This window comes from Seriola dumerili, unplaced genomic scaffold (genome assembly GCF_002260705.1).
Source record: "Seriola dumerili isolate Sdu_G_001 unplaced genomic scaffold, Sdu_1.0 BDQW01002174.1, whole genome shotgun sequence".
In the NCBI taxonomy this organism is placed as follows: Eukaryota; Metazoa; Chordata; class Actinopteri; order Carangiformes; family Carangidae; genus Seriola; species Seriola dumerili.
Window position 1 is genome coordinate 105,988 of NW_019176429.1, and position 24,813 is coordinate 130,800.

Genomic DNA, 24,813 nt, shown 5'->3' on the forward strand with positions numbered 1-24,813 from the left:
TAGTTGACGAGTGTCAACATGGTGCTACGAGGATGACCTGAATAAAAAACATGAATCTACAAACTCACGGAGAGCAGCTGAAGCTACATCCACTTGGTTGTCAGATTAGCGCTTTTGGAAAAACGCCAGTGGACACTCACGAACAACACAAGAGGCTACAACAAAAGCCCTCCACGACCTGTGCTTTATGGAGGTTGTAGTACCAGTATTGAGTTGGGCTCTGTACTGTATATGTCTTCAGAACTACAATCCCAGAGCCCACTTCAGAGGAGTACAGTAAACCACACGGGACAAAAGTACCGAACCGCGTTATCACCATTTATTAACAAACAAGGAAACAGTAGATGGTGTATTTACAAAAAGAAAGGTGTCGCACACCAGTTCGAATAAAATTAAGTCATTGATAATTAATATTTATCAATGTCATCAATTAATGTGAATTGGTTTGTTGTTAACCAACTCACATATTATTTTAATAGAGGAGAAAACTTGACACCCTGCGAACATCAAAGACATAACAACACAGAGACAACAAACCACCATGCTGACAAGCAACAGAAATTTAACATCATGAACAACATTTATCCTGCTGCTGAAATCTGAGTAACAGGCTTCACTTAAAGATTTCAACATGTTTCTTCTTCGTGTTCAGTCACAGTCCAGCTTCAGGTTGAACCTTCACTCAGATATCCGAGTATGATCCAACCTTCCCCCAAACTCTGACAGTCACAAACAGAAGTTTAAAGATACTGCGACATGAAGAAACTGTTTGACTTTCTAGATTTACTGTCTCCGTGAAGTCTCTGAGTTTCTCCTTCGTCTTTTTAAACTCATCAGTGACCTTCTGACACAGATCAGCTGGCTGGATGATGGAGGCTTTTCATCCTGCTCAGGGGTCGCAGTGATTCTGAAGACAGCCACAATGAGATTCAACAGACAGTTACAAGTACCTCCAAAACTCCTTTACTCATTTCTCTCAGTTCGAACACTCGTCTCAAAATCATGTCAAACTCCATTATCTCTGTCAGAGTTTTTCAATCATGAACTTCAGCTGATTTTTCCTCCAACACTTTACACGTCGTGTTTATTTCTTCCAGGTTCTTCTTCACTGGTTCTACAATCCTCATGAATTCTTTCCCTAGCTCTTCTACTCTCTTTGCACTTCCATCTTCTGTCACCTTTTTTGATATATTTGCATCAACAACAACACCAGCTCCAGTTGCTACTGCTCCTCCTACTGGATTCCAGGTCCCAAGGATCCCAAGTCCGAGTGCTACTCCTAGTCCCACTCCTCCAGTAACAGCTCCTCCTTTTCTCTGTGTCTGTTCTCTCCTGCATCTTTCTCACATCAGCAACGATCCTCTGAAACTCTCCGACAGTCTCGGATCTGTCTCATCCTGTTTTCACCGCTGTTAAAATGTTTGATGAATGAAAGTAGTGCGTCCATTAAAAGACAGATTAGCAGCAGGGGATTGTCTCTGAAAGCTAGCTTGACTTCCAGCTGTTGTATCTAAAGTTTCTGTCATTATCAAGCAGAACTGAGCTCCGTCTCCTTCAACATCATATCATCATATCACTCTTGTATGTTTAAATCTAACAGTAAATGTAAGAGCACGAAGAATGAGTCATCTGACTACACAGAGAGATATGAGAGATTTCTACACCAAACTAATGTTAACAACCAGCTTTACAGATGACATCATCAGACGCGACAGCCTCTAACGGCAGGAACAGCACCATCTGACATTCAGTCAGATCGTTTCCTCCGTGGTGAGTTTTCAGGAGTTCATTTCTGGATTAGCTAACATCTCAGGGCTGTGCACAGACAAGGGGGGCAGGAAAATAAGGGCATCCATCTCATATTAAAAAGAAATTACTTGCATAAAAAAGTTACTTACATATTTATTTATTTCAATACCCATGCACAGATGCAGATGTTTACTTTTAAATTTTCTAGACAGAATCTAATTGTATTTCTATTATACAATGATCAGCAGTAATCAATTCTGGATTTACAGGAACCATTAGGTTTATACCAGGAGTATTGTTTTTCCCCTGGATTTAAACTTCTCCATACATCTACCAGAAAACTCCTACTAATAAATTCTCCAGTTGTTTGATTATAACAACAACTTTCACATTGAGGGCCATCTATCTTCCCACTCATCAGGTGTCATATTCCAGTCACCGAAAATAAAGTCTGACGGGTAGAGTGATCCCAGCTCTGATACCGCATTAAGATTTGTTTATGAGCAGTAGTTCTATGACAGTACACATGAATTAATATGAAGAAATGACTTTCAACTTTGAAGACAGCCTGAACCGAACTGCTGCCCAGAGAGAGACTAGGTCAAAGGTCAAAGAGGAAAAGGTGAAGCCACAGTCACGGTATTGATAACTGTGAGGAGTAATATTTAGTCTAAAGCACTGATCTGAACAGCAGCTCTGATCAATCGATTATTGATTACATACAAATAAAATAAATACAATAAAAGGAATTAAATGCAACATATAAATAAGGATGATGACCCAAAAGTAGTATGAAAAAAATTATTAAAATAATATTTCAAAAAGACTAAACCAAGCTATATACATAGGGGTACCGTGGAACAAAACAAAGATATTAAAGGAAAATATTTAAGACTTTACAGGTTTCTTCAGTTTTTATTGCTTTACTGTTCTTTAGTCCATGTAATGAATCAGTATAGTGTCCAATTATTATTTTGAATTGTTGTAGCCTATGTGTGCTGTCTTTTTAGGCCATTTGTGTAAAATAAAATAAAGAGTAAGATGGTTTTCGATCCGACCACTTGGTGGTGGTAAAGCATCACTACGGTATTTTTCCGTCGCCAAGAGGAAAAAGCTCCTCTACGTCATCAAACAGAGCCACGCTCCTACATGTGACGTGAGTGTTCGTGGCTAAAAGTGAACAACGTGAAATAACTGACTAACACTTTTATAACAGTCGCTTTCTGGTAAACTACAAACAGCGGGCCACGGTCTCAGCTCGGCCGCGGTCTTCACAATGTGCCAAGTGGATGAAGACTACCATGATGGACTGGAGCGCGCGGAGGTGCCCAGGTAAGTCGTCATGTCGCGACAGCACGCACCGAGCCGGGTCTGATCAGCTGTTCATTCTATAGGCTATCTCCCCTCCACATGTGTTATCAGCAGTGTGTGGGAGGGGGTAAGAGTTCCCCCTGGATCTGTGGAGTCAGTCATGACTGCTGGATCACCCAGCAGTCAAAGTGGGCAACTGCCCCACAAACCCAGATACCTAGGGGCACCAACTTTGTCTCTCACTACTGCATGTTATATGCATATATTATATATATATTAGATGAATTTCCCCTAGGGGATAAATAAAGTATCTATCTATCTATCTATCTATCTATCTATCTATCTATCTATCTATCTATCTATCTATCTATCTATCTGTCTGTCTGTCTGTCTGTCTGTCTGTCTATGTCAGCTGGGAGAGTTGAAAGTGGTACTGGTTTTTCTCTGCATGGTAGTGGTAATCAAGAACAAAGACAATATGCCTCTGACTAAAAAGAAAGATCTGTAAAATTAAATGCAAATGCATTTTAAACCATCAGATGAAATGTTTCCTCTCCATCACTTGTTGTGGAGCCACTGTGGCTTTCTATCTCTTACTGAACCTGCACAGTGTAAATGTCAGCACAAAAATTTGAATGCATGGGTTTTTAACACATCTGTTCTTCCTCCATTCATCAGTGTTTCCAAGAAATGTGTCAAATGCAAAGAGGCAAGTGCAGCTGTGGTCATCAGAGCAGGAGACACATACTGCAGGTAAGACATGCAGCACTCAGCACTGTTTACTGCCATCTGCAGTACAACTGTTATTCCACAGACAGAGAGTAAATCTGATGTTTGAACTGACCATAAACAAGCCCAAAATTGAGTTTCAAGATTTGTGTAGATTACCTTTGATGCACCTTTCTAATTGTCCTGATGGCATTAGGATTTGTTTGCAGTATGTTGAGACAATCCTGGTGAAAAATGATGCAAAAAAAAAAAAGATGTTGTCTTACTAAAGCGTCATATTCAGGATCTGTAGGTAAAGAAAAGCATAATGATTAAAGATATGGTTTGGCTGTACAAATAAATTCTATTTATAAAAGACGGTTGATCACTCTTTGTCGAACACATGTAGTTTTGTCATTTTATTTGAAATCCTGCTTCACATGCGCTCTGCCTGTCTGTTGGTTCTCAAATAAAAGCCTGGTAATTTAAACCATTATCTCAAGCTGGAGGGATTCAGCATGATGTCCATTTTACACAGCACCAATTCCATCAGTACAACAACATGTCACACTCACCACTCTGCTGAAAACAGTTTCTCTTTTTAAAACTACTATTGTTCTCATTCACTAATTATTACCAGTTGCCTGTACGGTTACAATAGGGCTGCATGATGTGCAAAAAAATCATATTGGGATTATTTTGGCAGATATTGTGATTTCAGTTGGAATGGTCATTGTTGCATTTAATTTTCACTGAAAAAATTTTAAATGATGACGATGTGATTTTTGTTGGTCTTGTACTAAACAAACATGTTCCTTTACGTCTGGAGAATATGATTTGTAGTCCATGGCGTCTCTGTAGCACCACAGCGCTATCGGTGCTAACAATGTACAACAATGTGACACATTTGACCTTCATCACAACAATAGCAGCTCCTGTGATTTGGATATTGCACTTGGCCATGTTGCGATTTCGATTATATCTCAACTAATTGTGCAGCCCTAGTTTACATGTTTATCAGCTGCTGAGTGTCTGCTAATTAAGCTCAACTATTCCTGCAAATGTTTCACCATGAAGGCCCACTGGCAAAGAGAAAAAAGTATGCCCGTTGAACAGCTGGAAGGCTTTCAGTGTGAAGAAACATCTGTGCAGAAAGGTGTAAGTTGCACTAACAGTGGCTTAAAAAGTGGAGGTAACTGGAAATAACAGTATTAGTGTAAGGGAGGAGAAACAACTGTAATTCTAAACAGGAGCAGATCAGAAAACAGACAGGAAATATAATTAGAAATAAAAGCCTGTTTCTCCGCCGTTGATGTAAATAACGGCACTATTCGAGAATTTACAGTCTAAATGTATCTTTTAGTCTTGGCTTGTGCAGGTATTCAACCTGCTCTATATCTGATGTAGTAACAACAGTGTTCACAGTGTGTTGGAGGATCGTTTTGTCGTCTCTGGCTGTGTTGTCAGAGCCGGGGTGTGTGGCTGGAGGAGATCATTTTACATGCTTTGAGAGGTGTTTCGCTGACTTTGCTCCCATCATTCCTCCGTCTGTGTCAGGGGCTGTTTCAAGGAATACTTCATCCACAAGTTCAGAGCCATGCTGGGAAAAAACAGGATCATCTTCCCTGGAGAGAAGGTAAACAGTTCTCTCCTGACACAACGAGATGAAGTTCACTTTACTGCAGTTCATTTTCTGAGTTACACACACAGAACTGAAGAGGTGTGATGTGTATATTTGCAGCAGCTCTGTAACTGTGAGCATCCTCTCTGCTTGCAGGTGCTGCTGGCTGTATCTGGTGGTCCTTCGTCCTCTTCAATGCTCAGTCAAGTCCAAGAGGTTTACTGTTTGTCTTACTATCAAAGAAATAATCCCAGTGTTTTTGATAGATTGTTCTGTTTTGGTGAGAAGAACATAGAAACCCCAATAATCTGTGTGGCTGTGTAGACGTTATGGTCTGGTGCTGCGTACATTCACTGCTCAGGCTTCTTGTTGAATGATGCCAACGCTCACATGATGCCAAAGCTGAGTGAGAGCAGACCACTTGACTAACAGCACAAATGTGAAGCTGTTTTGTGTTGTTTGCTTTAAGAATGCCGAGGTCAGCCTGTTGGTGTGCGGGTCAAACTCTTGGCTTCAGAGCAAAGAGACAGATTACCGTATATTTTTGTAGTGATTCAATCAGGACAGACTTTCTCCTTGTGGCTCACTCTTTGGTAAATCTATTTTATTATCCATACGCTTGGTTACCAGAGCATGAGTCCTACTCTTTTCAGTTACCTCTAACCATTTCTCCAATCTCGTACACAAGAAGTCTCATTTTCCATTTCTAGATTTAACATAACGCGTCTCACCTGATGCCCACAAATTTGTACCCCATGCAAAGTTTGTTGAAACCCATTTCCTGGTTTGGGTTCTTCAGTTCCAATTAAGAAAATCTTATTTCCCCAGCACACAATGACATTTGAGAGAGTAGCTTTAATTGTGTTTTGGTTTGGAGGAACTTGACTGGCCCTCTCAGATCCCTGACCTCAACCCATCCAGCACCTGTGAGTCAGGCCTCATCACGAGCGTCTGATGCTCTGAATGGGAACAAATCCCTCAACATCGGCTGGGGCGACTGAAACCAGAGGAGTGGAGGCTGTTGGAGCAGCACATCGATGACCATGGGCTCACAACCTCATCTTCAGCTGTCACACAGGGCTGGAATGCTCGCTCTTCCGCAAACCTTTGGCCATGTGTTATTCTGAGGAGACATTTTGCTGATGTATTTGGTCCCCAGAAGATAAATCCTTTTTGACATAATGACCCCATGACCTTTCTTCTCACACTCCAAAACCCCGAAAGGCTTCCATTGATTGGTCCATTCCATGGATGATTTTCACTAATGGACCAAACAACTGAAACCCATGCTGTTTCCTGAACACTAAATGATGATTAAATGATCTAATAGATGATGAAATGCAGCTTAAAATTCTGGTGTTTATTACTCATTGATTTAGATTCTAATAACCCTGTAGATAGAGTTAGGGTTATTGTCATTCATTAAACTGAAAACCTTTGTCTTCCTCTCAGGGTCTGAGTCAGAATGCTCATAAGAAGTTGAGATTCTTACCTGGCATCGTTTACATCGATGGTAAATTAAATGAAGAGTATTGCTCTTTAACTGAGTGTTATCAGTTTCATAACTTTGGTCCTCTCTGAATCAATTGTGGCCTTAACATTTTACACCGACTGTGTGTGTTGCTGTTCCCAGAGGGTGGAGCTGTAGGTCAGTCTGTGGAGGAAAGACAGAGGACGGTGGCTGAGCTGCAGGCTGTGTTCAAAGCTACTGGTTTCCCCTTCCACATGGTGCCTCTGGAACAGGTGACTGCTCAGCCAATTCACAGTTCAAAGCCCCTTCCTCATGGAGGAGCAGGGATGTCACAGGAAAAGTAATAAAGCATTTTTATAAATTTCATATTTTAATAGGCTTTAAAATAAGAAGTGTAACATGAATTTATAAATGAAAGATTAATGCATCAATAAATACTTGATAAGATGTAAAATTGATTTACAAAAACAGCACAAAACTCGTTAAATAAACTATTTAGAAATACATTTGTTAATTCATGAATAAATAATAGAATTTGAAAAACTACTTGAAAAGTTAGTTTAATAATGGGAATAAATAACTAGATTCCCTTTTCAAGAATTTATAAATGAATTATTATTCCTCTCTGGGCTTCAGTGCTGGTAAAACCAGGCTAAACAATCCCAGTTGGCCATGGGATGTAACCAGCTCTCTGATTGGTTGGAGAGCTAACCAGTGGGTTTTACACCACTGAAGCCCAGAGAGTCACAGAAAGGCTAACAGGAGAAGCTAAATGACTAAGCTAATGGATTAGCTAACAGGAAAAAGACAAGCAGCTAGAAAAAGGAAATGGAAATTAAAGAATTCAATTTTAACAATTTATTGATTGATTAATTGTTCATTTATAAATTCTTTTTACAATTCCTATTTTTAAGGTCTTTAAGGTAAAATATGAAATTCAGGAAAAGCTTTATTACTTTTCCTGTGACATGAACTTTGTGACCTAAATACATAAAAGTCACATGGACAATCTGATGCTGTCACAATAACAAAAAGAAGACATCAGCACAAAGAAAGAGATTTTTCTTTCCTCAGATCCAACTGTTTCTTTAATGTCTCCTCCGACGTCCTCTCAGGTTCTGGATCTTCCCAGTTCAGTTGTGGTGACGGCTCCAGCTGCCTCAGAGCAGCCGGCCAGCGCCTACAAAGCAGCGGTGGATCACTTCATTCAGAGCGACAGCAGCAGCTGTTCGACTGCACAGGACCATGAGCAAACGTCGGTGCCGGAGGTTCAGGAGTCCCACACACAGCTCCTGCAGCAGCTGATCGGCTCAGCTCAGACACTGACGGCCAGACAGGACCTGCTGAACACACTGAGGTCAGACAGAGGGAGCTCCTGACTCAGATCCTAAGGAGATCATTAATCTTACAGGACGTCTTGATGCTGCTTCTGTATTTAGTTTCAAGTTTAACCAGAGATGTTGATCTAGGATAACACAGCACTCTGTCCTCCATTGTTTTGTCATGTATAATGAAAGAGGAAACACTTTGGACTTACTGTACTTTTAGCAGCACTAGTGACCATTATCCAAGTGGTGTGTGAATGACAGTCAGAGCCAGAGGCATATTGTGTTCATGTTGTCCGCCCATCCCATTCCCGTGCACACGATATCAAAGTAACGTCTTGACAGAGCTTTTTCAAATTTGGCACAAACCTTCACCAGGACTCAAGGATGAAGTGATTAGATTTTGGTGTTCAAAGGTCAAAGGTAAAGGTTGTGGTAACCTCACAAAACATGATTTTGGCCTTGTGAACACGATGTCTCAGTTAACGCCTTGAGGGAATTTCTTCACACAGCATTATGACAAAGATTTCACACAAATGGTTCATATCTTATGACTCTGGATAAACAGGGATGTAACCTGAAACTAGTCTGAGTGGAGGAGGAAGACAACCACCAGGAGGTGATTGTAGTTTTTCATGGGAGCATTATTTTCTTCTCTCCTGCAATCATACCACATGGTCGGATACAAAAGAGGCCAAGAGAGAATGGTGGTAGAGGTGCAGAGAAAATTTAGTATTTATATCTGCTATTCTCCTCACCTGTCAGAATTATTCTGATCAGACTCATGTTGAGAAACTAGAGCAGAGTATTTTAAGATTTGCTCTCTCTCAGTCCACTCTGACCCCACTGTGTGTTCTCTTCACAGGCACCATCTGCTGGTGCACACAGCTCGCACTGAGGGATACAGCAAACTGATGCTGGGAGACAACTGCACCAGAGTGGCTGTGAAACTGCTCACCAGTATCTCACTGGGCAGAGGAGCACAGCTGGCTCAGGACACGGTGTGTGTGTGTGTGTGTGTGTGTGTGTGCGTGTGTGCGTGCGTGCGTGCGTGCGTGCATAGATGACAGACAATTGGAGAGGATCAACAATTGCATTTACTGCAGTGTGTGTGTGTGTGCGTGTGTGCATGCGTGCGTGCGTGCGTGCATAGATGACAGACAATCGGAGAGGATCAACAATTGCATTTACTGCAGTGTGTGTGTGTGTGTGTGTTTCAACAGGGTTTCGCTGACTCCAGGTATGGTGACATCATATTAGTGAGACCAATGAGGGACTACTCAGCCAAAGAAATTGCGTACTACAACCACATGTTCAGCGTTCCCTCTGTTTTCATACCAGGCGGGGACACTAAGGTAAGATCAGCTGGCAGTACATGTGACAGTAACAGTACCAGACAGAAAACAAACAGAACACATTGCCTGGCGCAGCGCTGTGGTTCACCTGCTAGAGCACATACCATTTACCTCACCGCAGCAGCCTGGGTTCCAGTGCGACTGAGGCCCTTTGCTGCATGTCGTCCCCTCTCTCTCTTCCCTGAGTTTCCTGTCTCTCTCTCACTGTCCCTGTCATAATAAAGCCAAAAATGGCCAGAACATAACTTTAAAAAAAAAAAAGAAGAAGCAGTATCTCAGTGAGAACTTGTAATGCCAATTAATGTGTTGGAGCCATAAGCTTTCTGTACGATCACTGAACCCCCTCCAATCCCGAGACACCAGTGTTGTATGTTGGTGAGTGGGATGTATTAGTTATGGAAAAACTACAGCAAACAGGAATCACCTGAGCACAGTTTGGAGCAAAGGGTCTGAATACTTTTGGGAATGGGAGATTTCGCTTTTTGATTTTTACAGCTGTGACCTTGTGAGTCTGTGTGTGTGTGTGTCATCATGGCAGCCATGACTACTGAGTGTTCAAGGGTGGTAAAGTCGACATGTTACCAGGCGTCCCGGCTGGTCTGATCCAGTTACTTTCTGAAACCACTGTATATACGCCCCTGTTACTGCATCGGTCCATTCACACCAACATAAAATGTACAGGTTTACTGTGAGTCAATAAACTTGTCAACATGTGTGTCAGACATGTTTGTGTGTGTGTCCCACAGACAACAGACAAAGCCAGCATCCAGCGTCTGACAGAGAGCTTTGTCACCAAACTGCAGGCCGACTTCCCCTCCACTGTCAGCACCATCTACAGGTCAGTGAGAAACCACACACATCATCTGCACAGGCGTGTATTCTACAGGAAGTACTCAGTGTAAGGTTTGACACTTTCATGATCGCTTGATAATGGAAACTGGGCATTTTGGAAACGGTAGATGAACCACTGCCTGCTTTGTCCAACCATTAGTAAGTAACCAGCTGGGGAAGCATTTGGAACCATACGCTCATCACAAAACCTGCTGTGTGTCCTGCAGGACCAGCGAGAAGCTGCAGACAGCGTGTAGGAACTCCTCCACAGCTGACCAGGCTGACAGGTGTCTGCTCTGTATGTGCGCGCTGGACACTGCTGTTGGTGAGTGTTGTGTGGAACAGCTGCTCTCTCAATGACTGCTGTAACAACTAGTTGTGGTAACTTTATTCCAATAAGCATTGTTAAGAGCTGCACTTGGTGAGCTCATGGGTCAGGACAGGCAGGAGGCCTTTTAACACTAATAATAAAACCATCACATAAATGAAACATTAAAATACACAAAATACCGTTGATCTAAAAGAAAAGCTAAAAGCATTACCTGGGAGTTCCAAAACTTGCAATGTGTGGTATGTAGTGTTCACTCCTGTGTTCAGATGTCAGCCCTATTTCACTGTTCACACTTTAGCTGCAAATGCGTGTGTTTCTGCAGTAGACAGACTGTCAAGCCAAACTGTGATAGAGATAGTTAGCTCACTTTTCACAGCTGATGTGAATAAAACTGGACCACAGATTCCACTGAAATGCCAAGTTCCACATAAATGTTGTCTAATGGACCAACTATATGCCTTCAAAATCAAATGGTTGGTTTTTCCTCTGTTATGATCGCTGTAGTACAAGTACACACGTCTGTAACTTTTGTTCAACCTTCAGATAATCTGTTTCAGTGTCATGAGAATGAGCTGTCAGCCCTCTTCATGTGGACAGCCTCCACTCATGCACAGTAGACATAAGATCACTTTCCCATATGCCATGTTATCACAGACGGTAATGAATTAGTATCGGACCTCTATAGAGCACTCGCTCAACCTCGCAGCAAGATTTTCACTTTGCAAAGCTTTCCAAAAGGTCATGACCTCACTGGTCACTGAACATATATAAAACATGCGTGAGCCTTGGACTGATGCGGACCAAAGACTGAGGTGTAGACAGATGTGGATCACTGGTGTGCAGAGAGAGGACTGTCACAGATTCTCAATACAGAAAAATAAAACTAATACAAACCACTGCACACGTCTCCATTGAAACAGTGATATTCATAACAAGCTGAAGACGCCCTCACTGAGCACTGAGCACCTGGTTGGCTGGAGCAGATAGAAGCATTAACCCCACGAAGTCCTTCATGAATTTTTCCTCCGTCTTTCCTCCCCTCTTCCTTTGTCTCCCTCTCTTCTTTCAGAGAACGCTTCTGCCTTTCAGGCCACACTGACCTCAGAGCAGCTCTCCCAGAATAAACCTTCAGGAGCCACAGGGACTGAGAACCCGAGACAAAACCCAGGTACAGTGCACCTTTCACCTCCAGTCATGCCTTCTGTGTTTCTGGAGCCAGAACGTTCAGTAGAGTACAGAATACAGATTATTAGCATTAGCATCATATAGTTAATAGTGGCACAGCTATAACGTTGGTATTCCGCACTGGGTAGAAACCCTCTGCAGCTGGGCTCACATGATGTGGTCTTCTGAATCCTGCAGGGGGACGTTTCTACACTCAGCTGTTAGTACAATCTGTTTCCTCTGTTTCCATTAAAGCTCCAGTGGAGCAAGAATCAACTGCTCCCTCTGGACAGTGCTGTTCCTCTGGAGGAGAGGATTGTGGGAGAACAGAGAGAGGTGGTGGTGGAGGCTGCTGTTCTTCTGCCAAGTGAGTGTTCAGGGATTTATGTCTCTTAATTTGGGCAGTGATTAATCTGTAGTAATGAGGGACTCACACAGGAGGCGTAACAGGAAAAATGTTGTAAACAAGCTAATCCTAAACTTGTGGCTCTAAACAGGACTCAGGCTCTCAGCTGACCTGTGTCAAATAATTACCTCATTTATGAAGTGAGACTGCAGACGTCACTGATTATCAGAACCGCCGGGCTTTATTTTTTCTGTGAAGGCCTTGTGGAAAGTTGCTGTTCCTGAACCTTGAACACAACTGATTCAGACCAAGACAGTTGATTGTTATTTCTATGTTATCATTTTATTATTATTCCATCTCATTTGACATTAATGTCGTTAATGTTTTTCATTTTACATCAATGTTTTTTGGCAAGTTTGTTTGTATAGCACATTATCATACACAGAGGTCATCCAGTGTGCTTCACAGAAATAAAAGAAGCATCTTAAGAGAAATAACAGAAGCAGAAAACTAGATGTAAAAAGCATAAAAGAAAACTGCATTAAAACAGTATTAAAGCACAGATTATAAAATAGTCATCAAAGTGCAAGATTAAAAGATTCAGTGAAGGCAGAGGAGAGGAGGCAGTTTTTAGCTTCTTTCTAAAGCCAGTTATGGTTTGGGCAGATTTGATCTCCAGTGGGAGCTGGTTCCAGCAGTGGGCAGCATAATGGCTGAAATCCATAAATCCCTTTGTGCTACATTTCTTGTATGAAAGGTGCTATACAAATAAGGTTCATCATTATTATTATTATTATTGTTATCTACAGCAATAGCTAGCACATTTGCTAATTAGCACAAAGTACAGCCAAGTCTGATGAGAATGTCATTTGTTTTGTAGGGTCATAATCCTGTTGAGTTTGTCTCCTCTTATCATCATCACTGTAAATGAAGGTTTTACCCTCAGTGATTTTTGAGTTTAAATTAAGACATTATTGTATCTTTGGGGTGTTACTGCAAACACAGTGTTGTAGCAATAACAAGCTAACTTGCCCTGGTTTATTGACCAGATAAATCCTCCCATCTGCCTCATGTCAGACCAATGTCGTTATCTTCAGACTCTGTGCTGTTGTTCTGTTCCAGGGAACCCGAGAGAACCGATCTGAAGAGCCTGTTGTGTTACAGCTGTCAGCTGACCATCAAAGACATGGTGAGTGGAAACACCTGCACAGGTGCACAGGAGCATCCTGAATGTGTGTCATGATTTCCAACTGCAATCTAAACATTGTGTTTGTTCATCATGATTGTTGAACTGGAGACAACTAGTTTGGTCTCATACAGAATGTTTTCATACATACAGGCCTCTCTCAGTTCCTTTGTGTTTTCTTCTAGTCGTCACTGGAGCGTCTCCCTCAGTACATCCTGTCAGAGGCTCAGAGGAGGCAGAGGAGGTGAGGAGGACATTTGGTTCATTTAAAAGACCACTTTTCATTCTAGAGCGTATGTACATGTAATTATATCCCGTTCACACGAAGCATAGATAGTGCTTTTCTGCTCTTTTAATGTCATTTTCATGTCAGCCCAGTATGAATACCAAGATACTGTGGGCCAAACGAACCAATCATATCAACATTATAACATTATTTTTTTCTTATTGTTTTCTGTTCCTCCACCATCACAGCACTTTAATAATCAGAGTATTGTATTGTACTATTGTAATTAGATTTGATCAAATTGATATTGATAAAAGTTTCATTTGGTATCAGAGTCAAGGCATCTGTATCAATGCTGATTTCGAAGATTTTTAACAAGACCCAGCTCTATCTGTACATCACGTCATATAAGCATTCTACCTAGTGTCAGCTGGTTTCAGCTCTTTATCTGTTTGCTTCTATGCTCACATACAGTATTTTAATACAGCCGAATTCACAGTAAAGCTGTTCTCATTGACCTTTTTTTTTGTTTGTTTCTGTTGTCATGACAATGGAACACGTTTGAAACAGTGACTGAAACGTGGTCCATTAAGACTACATGTTAAACAGCAGTCACTTCAGGCTGCTGCTAAAATCCTGATTCTTTAACCACGTCTTAGCCATACATGTCAGTTAAAGACAGACTGAGCTGTGATTCCAGTTATATTTACATGCTAGATCATCACTTAGAGAGAAAGGTAGAAGCATCAGAATTATCTTTCTTATTTTGCGTCTCAGACATGACTTTCTTCTATGGACAGTAATCAAGGTTTGTCCAAAAAGTCCCTAGATTTGTCACTAGGGGATTTTTTGAGAACAAGTCACTGAAAAGTCAGTTCATCTAGCGACAAAGGCACAAAGTTGGCAACCCTGCTTGTTCACATCAATTCATTTCGAAATAATAACGACCAATGAGGAAACTCCAATCCCTGGCTGAGCGACCAATGGTGTAACTTGATCAGTCCCAGTCTTTAGACCTGCTGTTGCGGTCCAGCCAAAAAAAACATGAGCAGAAACTCAAATGCTTCACAATGAGATGTAATGATCTGAGATGTGTTGTGTTGTGTTGTGTTGTGCAGGTCTCAGATGAGAGAGGAGATCAGTGAGTTCCTGCTGGATGATGGTGATGAAGGCAGTTAGAGGGTGGAGCCTCTGAAGCTAAATGTTCACCTCCAGCTGTCCTCTCTGAAAAACGTACATCACCACTCTGCTCATTCCAACGTGCAGCCAGTGGACAACTTTAAAATAGAAATACTTCCCAAATATACTGAGTTTTACAAAAGAAGCCCTATGTGAGAGGTGGTCACTCATACAGCACATGGCTAAGCAACAGGGGGCTTTGTTGGTGGGGGTTGGGGGGGGGGGGGGGGGGGGGGGGGGTGTTGTAAATCCAGTTTGAGAAACATCCCTGAGTTTGGAGATTTATCAGACACTGAAACACAGCCCACAGGCTTATAATACTACAGACAGGAGTTTACAACTCTAGAAAGTTACCATGGCAACAACTTTTATTTCTTTTGTAACAACAATCACAAAATGAAGAGCAGGATCATGTTACAAAGTGATAATATTAAAGTATGTGTTTGAACTATTTTCCATCTAAAGTTTTTTTTCTTACGTTCATTATTATCCTGTCATGTGGATTGAATTCAGAGGCTGGTGAAACCTGACGTTTGAAGAATGGAGAACTGGAACAGAACCAGATCACAGATCAGTTTGACGCTGAGATTTTGTATTTGTAATTTCTGTTAGAAATAAAGTTTTTATTTAAAGCTGCTCTCAAGCCATTCAAATGTTGTGCTGGTAATCTGTGCTGTTAACTCATTACAATCAATTAGCATTAGCTCATTTTCTACAGTGCTGCTGCATGCCTTAAAAGAAAAATAAGAAAACACATCGTGGCTAGTGTATGTGCTGAAGCTGCTGTCAGAGCTCACCTTGCTAAAAAATGTCAGATTAACATTCTGGATTCCACCAGTTTGTTCTCATTAAAGCTATGTTTAGCTGCACAGCTGTTGCTGCTGTCTGTCATGTGACCTGCAAGCAGCAGCCCAGTACCTCTCAGGAAGCTACAGTCAGTGCTTTCCTTAAACATGGGCTGTGGTTGAAAAGTCTTTTTGTTCTTATGAAGGTTGAAACTGATGAAATGAGCTGAAGTCTCTGAGCAGCACCATGATCACAGCTGCTCCACTTCTCTACATGAGGAGGAAAGGAGCTTCAGTGCTTCCTATCTTATCTCCTTTAGCAGAGGAAACACTGGACCTTCCTTTAGGAAAGGAAAGGAAAGGAGAAATGCTGTCCCACAATTCCTTGCTGTGGCAACATTTAAAGTGACACACCATTGTAGTTTCACCTTGGCAGACCCACATAAATGTAGAAACAACAGAGCAGCTGTTTTATGTTTGTGACTCGATCCAGAACTGATGGAAATCCTTGTCTGATCCACTGAAACCCAAATCCATAAATATAGATTTATTCTCTTTAAATTCAGTCAGGAGTCGTCATGAAGAACAAGCAGATTTAATTTATAGTTAACAATATCATCATGATAACAAAATACTTAAGTCTATATATAAATGTTGTTTCACTAAATCTCCTCCCATTGTGTAAACACCTAAAAATGAATTTTCTTGTCTTAATAGTATAGAAATGACAGAAAACTATAAACTCATGCATGAATATAATTTATTCTGGCCTCTTGCTCAGATCCTTATTTTTATTTAATTATTCTAATGGTTCAACTTTCTCTATTTGTATATTTTTCATATTTTCTTATAACATGTCAATCCTGTTTGTTGTGTGTCAGTGGTTAGTAAAGGAGGATTTATCATCCATGTGTTACAAATGGAATTAGTTTTTAAAAAATCCTAGTGTAAGTGCAGTCAGATTGTTTTCCTAAGTCCTCATGAACTGTCCTTCACATCTTTACTTGACTTCATGACATTTTCCCTGGAGGTCGAGCAGAAGTGGTTAGAGAAATTATTTTGACCTTTTGATCGCAGCCAAGGTATCACCACTGTGACGGCCTCTAGGCCTCTAGACCAATTACCTGGTTGTTGGGATCTGGGGATTGGCTCATTGGGAGTGATGGCTGACACCTGGTGAGTGCTCACCTATAAACATAGGTGCCTGAGCAGTCAGTCCTTCTCTTCCCATAGGTTACTTGGTTTGGTTCACTTCACTCATACATGTTCACTCATTCACACTATACACATAACTGATGAACTGACTGCATACTTCATTTTGTTTTCTTAAATGTAATTTTACTGTCACAAACCGGGTCACATGGCCATGACAAAAGAGGGAGATGCACACAGACAAGGCAATTAACAAATGTTTTATTTAAAAAAAAAAAAAAAACAGACAATAAATCTAGAAGAAGAACCTAAACTTGTGTAATCTGTAAGATAACCAGTGTCAGTGAGTGCATGAGTGAAGATGTGTGTGAATGCAATGTATGGTGCAGCAACAGAAACAACACAAACCAAATGCCAACCAAACCAAACAGGAGCCTCAAGGAGGAGAGAGAACCAGAACTGATCTCCAACATGGCTATAGAACACAGGGCCCAGGTGTGCCAGGTCTGCTGATGAGCCCAGGTACTGACAACCCTTTGCCACACCCACCTCGAGTACCTGTAAAGAAAGCAGCCACACACAGGAAGCAACAGGTACACAGGTGGAGAGGGCTGTCACATTACTTTAAAGAGTCATGTGTGGTCTCCACATTTTGTCCTTCCTTTGAGCCAGGTCATGACACCACATAAACATGGTGTCAGTGGAAAGTTAAAATTTTTATCAAATAAATAATCCACCTGTTATTCCTGTTTTAAATGTATATTTAATGTAGGTCAGTGGTTCCCAACGTGAGCTGGGGCCCACTGGTCACACAGAACAATCACACTAAAACTTTCCACTGCAATTCCCTCCTTTTGATACAAATGCAAATGATCAACACTGAACATTAAACACTTGGTTTAAGCATCATCACCAACACACACACGATATCACCTCTGGATCCGATATATACCCAAAATAGAACCAGTCGGGCACTATAGTGAGAGAAAATTATCTGTTTTGTGCAAAGCCAAGGATATAGGAACCATAAGAGAACCAAGAACCAAGAACCACAAAAACAATTAACCCAACAAAATTAGTTGTAGGTTCATTTGGCAAGGAAAAAAGCCCAAAACTTTTTCCTCAGGAGGCTCAGGTCCTTTGACGTCTGCAGTGAAATGCTGCACATGGTTAATCAGTCAGTGGTGGCCAGTGTACTCTGGGTCTGTGCTTGGCAGGAGTCTGGACTCACTCAGGACTGTTGTTGAGAGATGCATGCAATGTAAGATGGAGGCCATCTTGGACAATACCACCCATCCTCTCCACAACATTCTGGCAGGACAGAGAAGCAGCAGCTAAAGCTGCAGCAAATGTCTCATCTCACTGCACGGCAGAACAGAGAGGTTCAGGAGATCCTTTGTTCCCACTGCCATCAGGCTATACAACACCTCAGCCAAAGGAAGTGGACTAACTAGAAAATTCCAGGGAAATTTTGAGTGCCACGGGGGCTACTGCCGGGATGAGTACATGATTTATTTCCAGTGTTCAAAAGTCACCCTGATCATATTCTGGTTTTGAGAAATGTCTTGATATAAAAGACTCTGATATAAAACAATGTCACATCCCTCCATCATGTATTATGTGGGAAATATCTCATATTCTGTGTTGTTTTTTTAATAAAACAAGAGGCAACATGTCTTCAAACTGGCATTTAAAGGGTTAAAATCCTGAAAACTAATAAACATTTGGTAGGTTTGAGCAGAACTGAAGTGGTTTAAGAGATATATGCAAAAAAAAGCAGAAAAAAATATTGATATATGATGATTTTATAGCATTTTCTTTGTGTGTCCTTTTTTGGACGCGAGGAACCCCAGAGGGTACAAAATGTGTTACCAGTGTATAATAGACCTGTAACAGTAACTGACATTAGATTTTAAAAATATGTCAAAAAAGACACTTTCTTGCAGAAATCCATACCTTCAGCTGTAACACAGCCAAAATGATCAGCTAATCAAAAAAGAAAAGTGAAGAAAATGTCCAAAAAAGGACAGAGGGACCCCTGAGGGTTAATAAATCCCATGAACCGCTATTTAAATTACCACTATTATGTTTTTTTCGGTGCTAAATTTAACATTACTGGGGAGGAGAGCAACGCGACTAGAAGTGACAGCGAGAGAGGGCTAGTAGCTTCTCCTCTCCTCTGTCTCAGCGGAGACCGTCACAACTTCATTCACTCATTTAACAAAACAAAAAGAAAAGCAACAAAGGAAGCAGTAAATGGACTTACATATTTAAGACCTAACTAAATGTAATTTAAGACCTAACATGCGGCTAATGTAAAGCTAGCGGAGCTTGGAGAGTTGGTTATCTGGTTGCTAGGCACGCACACACGCACACAGGTCAGGAGCTGCCGTTGCCATGGCAATGTGAAAATCTGCCCAGAATTTGGCTTCTACATGGCTTAAAACAATTGCAAATTATGAGAAAACCGTTACTTCTTTTCAAAAACCGAAAACACCGTGACAGACACTGAAGCCAGAAGTTTCTTACAGTCTCTATTTTATTCAGATATTCCTTAAAATGAGTGAGTAAGCTCAGTGCGAAGACAGAGTGAGATTCTTTTGAAAAAAAAAGACGATTACATTAGGTGTCAATGAGAGTGAGACAGGTATTGCTGCCGGACTCGGCACCCCCGTTTAAATTTTGTGCAGACCCTGCCTGTCAAAGTTACATTTTATGAATCCCAACAACTATGTCTACATTTTCAGAAAGAATTATTTGTCTCCTTTTTACGGTTTGGCCGTGAGCTCGAGTTAAAAATAAAAATAAAGGTTATTTTTTACTGCTTCACGCACTCTAGCCAACTGACGCTGTCACTCTAACTTTGAAGAAAAAGTGATTTCCACTCCTCCTTTGAGTGCTCATAGTTTGAAAAGTTTACATGTTATGTAAAAACAGTTGCTGTGTTTTGGAGAGAGCAGAAGTTTTCCTCCGTTTTATAGTTTGAATCACATTTCTACGTGCAGGTATGAGGGAGCTGGGTGACTCAGAAAAAAGGTGAAATTTTGTAGAAAAAAGGTGAAATTTTGTGGGTTTCTAAAGAAAATTCCAATGCATTCCTAATGCATTATTTATTCCCAGTATTTTGGGAATAACTTTGGGAAAAATTGGAATTTTAACACCAAAAGTCATAGCACCTCTTTCAGGATCAAGACGCACGTTTTGATGTATATATTACCGGGGTTTTCTCAAAGCTGCGGGACGAGTTACGCGCCAAAATTTGGTGGAAGAATAATAAACCCGAAGGAGAATATGGTGTGCTCTGCCCCGAGGCACTCCTCTCAGCTATTCTAGCTGTAGAGTGCCTCGGAGCTGAGCACCCGTGACATTAATAAGCCCGAAGGAATATTATTAGGAATATCTGAATAAAATAGAGACTGTAAGAAACTTCTGGTTTCAGTGTCTGTCACGGTGTTTTCGGTTTTTGAAAAGAAGTAACGGTTTTCTCATAATTTGCAATTGTTTGAAGCCATGTAGAAGCCAAATTCTGGGCAGATTTTCACATTGCCATGGCAACGTCAGCTCCTGACCTGACCTCTGACAGCCAAGGGCTGCGTGATGTCATCGCTACAGTGACACAGAGAAGATTTTTTACCCTAACCCTAACCCTATCCCGGCAGTAGCCCCCGTGGCACTCAAAATTTCCCTGGAATTTTCTAGATATCATTATTATACAACAATGAGCTAATGGACACATGAATTTCCCCGAGGAGATAAATAAAGGATCTATCTATCTATCTATCTTTCACACACATGGAGAGAATTTAGATGAAAGTGTCTAAAAAAATGTCTGTTTTTTTTAGCCCAAAGCAGAAAGCACACTGAACAGGAGAGGATCCCAAGTGCTGGAGACTATGTGGGAGCCATGAAGCCAATCACTGCCATATCATTTGGGAACATCCAGTAATAAGACATTTCTAGACAGAAATGCATGAAATTTCATTCAGCCCACTTCAATGAATACTTGTTTGGTGTACTTACATCAACCGGTTAAAAAAACTATTACTTGGCAATGGTTGCTTCCTGACTCTCCCACAATAGAGGAATGGACAGAGATAGTTAATGAAGTATACACAATGTAAAGAATTTGATTTTCATTTTGCCTACAAATTAATACATTTACTAAGTTATGGTCAAAATGGGTTTCCACATTTTTGGACTTAACAAATAAATTGAACCTTAATAACTTAAATGTAGATAACTTACTGGATTGTCTCCCAACACATTAATGCACACATGGGTTTAAATACATCCCTTTTTAGGATTCTAAAATAGTTATGGGAAATTCTACTGAATACATTTTGTTTAAAAAAAAAAGGAAAAAGGATGTTGAGAAAGGAAGGGCTCTTATCCATACTGATCATTTACTGCTGATTTCTCTCTTACTCTCTCTGTAATAACAGGGCTATATGTCTGTAAATGGTGGAATGTCCTCAACTAACTATTAAACATCAAAAAATTGCAACCTGAAAGAAAAAGAAAAAGAATCATTGGCCATATCATAAATAACCTGACTATAGACACAACACAACCTTTTGTAGCTTTTCTTGTATTTTTCTTTGCTTGAATTTCTGATCGAACCCTTCTTTCCACTTCTGTAGCTTCGCTTGTATCTTTCTTTGCTTGAATTTCTGATCGAACCCTTCTTTCCACTTCTGTAGCTTCGCTTGTATCTTTCTTTGCTTGAATTTCTGATCGAACCCTTCTTTCCACTTCTGTAGCTTCGCTTGTATCTTTCTTTGCTTGAATTTCTGATCGAACCCTTCTTTCCACTTCTGTAGCTTCGCTTGTATCTTTCTTTGCTTGAATTTCTGATCGAACCCTTCTTTCCACTTCCTTTTTTAGTTCTTCAATAACTTGCTTCAGCATCATATCCGTTTCTGCTGTGATCTTCCCTTCTCCTGAATAGCTCGGCAGCACAATTTTCACCTCTGGAGTCGCCCCCCTCTCTGAAAAATAAAATGATTTCCCTGATTAGCAAATATTTAAGTATGTTTATCAGTAATACATTAGAGAAATGATCAGAAAAATGCAGTACCTCGGGTAAAAAGACTGCCGACGAAACAGAGAACTGCTGCTATTGCAACGAGGGAAACTGCAACGACAACTGGCGAAGCCTCACATTTCATTAGATCTGCCACAATGCTTTCTATTTTAGAAAGCAGAGTCTGAGAGGACACATGAAGATGAATGTCATGATCAACACAAACTGACAAGTATAATTTGTGATTGATGCAAAGTATATGAAGTGGCCAACAGTGTATATTAAGTCTAACTAATCCATCATTTGAAATATCAAAAGGAAAAGAAACAGCACTTTTTACCTTCTTTTACCATCAAATCCACAGAAATATAATCTGTTTTACTTCATGATTTGCATTTCTCAACAATCCTATTACATTTTTAGAACATGGCAGACAATGTATGTTATATTGAAGTCGTTAGATAAAAGAAAAGCTGAGATCTGAGATAATGCTTCTTACTGCTACACTTGGCTGCAGAGGAAACTCTTACCGTGTCTTTGCTTCTCGATCTAATCAGAAAAAAATGACACAGAAAAAATTGGAATTTAGTCACAAAATACAATTTCAAAGTTTTTATAATGGAAGGTGTTGAAGGTGTTTGGAAACCACCTTCTATCTACAGAAATCTTTATCCAATTATAGCCCAGACACAGTCGGCCCCATTGAATTACATACAATACAATATTGCCTATAGATTGCCTTTGACACTACAAATCACAAAGTTCTCATTGAACATCCATGATGTAGGAGTTCGGCTCAGCTGTTCAACTGTTTGCATCCTGTCTCCCTTAAATAACATCCTCTCTAATGGATCTCTCAGGATGACATATGGGACTGTCAGGTGATGTCTTAAGTTAAAAATCTATGAAAATGATACTTAAAGTCAGGAAGTTGGTTTCACTTTTATTTTATTTTTTAACCAGTGACCTTGAAAGAGTTTTCAGCAGCAGATACTGACTAACACAAGGAACCGTCACCTGATTACTGCTGTTGTGGTCACATGCTTTCTCTTAAATTCAGATTCTTTGGATAACTTCAAAAAACTCAAATGTCTGTCACTTAGTTTAATGTATATTTACTGGTAAATGAATTTGACTTTTAACACTAAACTCAGATTAGGACAATTAAATGAAAGAAAATAATAGCTGTCATAATATAATGATCTGAAATGTAACCAACTAACTACAAAACTACAATTGTTCTGCCTTTGAACAAACAAATGAACATGTCACATTTCTAGAATAAATAAACATACAGTATGATAACATACAAATAATGAATCCTCCTTAGCTGTCAACTTACCTTACACGTCTGGGTTTGTCTTGAAAAAATGGAGGTGTATCCCGGGACTTGTCACTCTCTGTTATGGTCTGAGTGGAGCTACATGTAGAGCGAATATCACTTAAAAAAAACACAAAGAAAATACTGAGTATATGGAGTTGAATGATTTGAATAATCAACCTTTGATGTGTCATCACTTATTGCTACAGTACAATAGAATAGCTTTGACAATGTAAAATAAACTATGTTCCAACTATTTTCTTGAAAGAGAATTCAGTGGTTGAACCTGAAGGATCATTTTACTTCTACTATCTTATTACCTCATGCCGGAGTCAGAGCTATAGTCACTCTGGTAGTAATAGTCCGGCAGAGTGCGAACAGGAACCGAGGCAGGAGCATACGTGTGAGTAGATTTCTCCCTGCAGAGCATATGGCATCATATCACTTGAAACAGAAACTGCAGTCTACAGTATGAAATCCAGAAACAAGAAAAGTATAACGCTGAGGACAGTCAGAACATTTTACAGCCTGACCTTGGATGGGGAAAGTTGAACAAACAAATGAACATGTCACATTTCTAGAATAAATAAACATACAGTATGACGAGTTGAATCATTTGAATAATCAACCTTTGATGTGTCATCAGTTATTGCTACAGTACAATAGAATAGCTTTGACAATGTAAAATAAACTATGTTCCAACTGTTTTCTTGAAAGAGAATTCAGTGGTTGAACCTGAAGGATCATTTTACTTCTACTATCTTATTACCTCAGGCCGGAGTCAGAGCCATAGTCACTCTGGTAGCCATGGTCCGGCAGAGTGCCAACAGGAGCCGAGGCAGGAGCATACGTGTGAGTAGATTTCTCCCTGCAGAGCATATGGCATCATATCACTTGAAACAGAAACGGCAGTCTACAGTATGAAATCCAGGAACAAGAAAGGTATAACGCTGAGGACAGTCAGAACATTTTACAGCCTGACCTTGGACGGGTAAAGCTCGTCCTGTTTGTTGGCAATGGTTGCATCTTGTCTTTTCACTGTTCACAACTATGAAAAGAGATAAAAAGACAGACATGTGGCATTGCAGACAAATTAGCCTACATGTTACATTCAGGGGTGGACAGTGATGAAGTACATTTACTTGAGTTCATGTACTTAATCATATTTCTTGAGAATATGTATTTCACTTGAATATACATTTTTTTGGAAACTTATGATTTTTGTTCCACTACACTGAAAGACAATTATTGTACTTTTGACTCCACTACATTTCAAGTACAAGTACAAGTACAAGTACAAGTACAAGTACAAGTACTGTTTACTTGAAAGCAGAGCTACGTCAGATAAAGATGAGCCAGAGGATTCACCCAAGCACCACAGCCTTATCTTAAGTCCAGGTTTGAAATTTTAGAAATAAAGAAAAATACCTTTCATTTTTCACCACGACCAAACTCCATCACTGCCTAAAAAAATGACAATGTCTCCTTTTGTTGGAGTTGTGTTTTTATAGCCATTTTCACAGACTTATCATGTTCTACCAGCTGTTTATTCTACAGGTCAGTAGAAATCTTTCAACATGAGAAGTGACCCTTTCTTTGAGGAAGTCAGTTGTTTTTATGTCCATGTCTAAAGTCTTTGTATCATATTCTACAAGCTTTTATTCAACAGTCAGTCAGTCAGTCAGTCAGTCAGTAGGTTGTTTCAGTCATTAGGTTTCAGTCAATGTGG

The 24,813-nt window shown here is 40.3% G+C and overlaps 1 protein-coding gene and 1 long non-coding RNA gene across 2 annotated transcripts; one reads left to right on the forward strand and one right to left on the reverse strand.

Annotated features, from left to right (window-relative positions):
• The first annotated feature begins 2,874 nt into the window (after nt 1–2,874).
• On the forward strand, nt 2,875–14,992 carry ctu2 (cytosolic thiouridylase subunit 2). The gene is made up of 17 exons (XM_022769041.1): nt 2,875–2,905; nt 2,991–3,081; nt 3,739–3,813; nt 5,326–5,404; nt 5,546–5,605; nt 6,842–6,902; nt 7,023–7,132; nt 7,976–8,217; nt 9,051–9,186; nt 9,409–9,540; nt 10,287–10,378; nt 10,599–10,696; nt 11,772–11,870; nt 12,122–12,233; nt 13,335–13,401; nt 13,584–13,642; nt 14,743–14,992. The coding sequence occupies exons 2-17, from the start codon at nt 3,026–3,028 to the stop codon at nt 14,801–14,803; spliced, it is 1,539 nt and encodes a 512-aa protein (XP_022624762.1). The 5' UTR covers nt 2,875–2,905; nt 2,991–3,025; the 3' UTR covers nt 14,804–14,992.
• Nucleotides 14,993–20,483: 5,491 nt separating this feature from the next.
• Nucleotides 20,484–22,304, reverse strand: LOC111239230. The gene is made up of 3 exons (XR_002665853.1): nt 22,294–22,304; nt 21,818–21,947; nt 20,484–21,728 (listed from the first exon to the last, which is right to left on the reverse strand). It is a non-coding gene; the product is annotated as an uncharacterized LOC111239230 (long non-coding RNA).
• Between the last annotated feature and the right edge of the window lie 2,509 nt (nt 22,305–24,813).

Bases quoted from the DNA above. Each gene is read 5' to 3' on its own strand.
- ctu2 (XM_022769041.1), top strand. From the start codon at position 3,026: ATGTGCCAAGTGGATGAAGACTACCATGATGGACTGGAGCGCGCGGAG. The intron at 12,234-13,334 runs GTGAGTGTTCAG...GTTCTGTTCCAG, and splicing joins GGCTGCTGTTCTTCTGCCAA to GGAACCCGAGAGAACCGATC. The intron at 13,402-13,583 runs GTGAGTGGAAAC...GTTTTCTTCTAG, and splicing joins AGCTGACCATCAAAGACATG to TCGTCACTGGAGCGTCTCCC.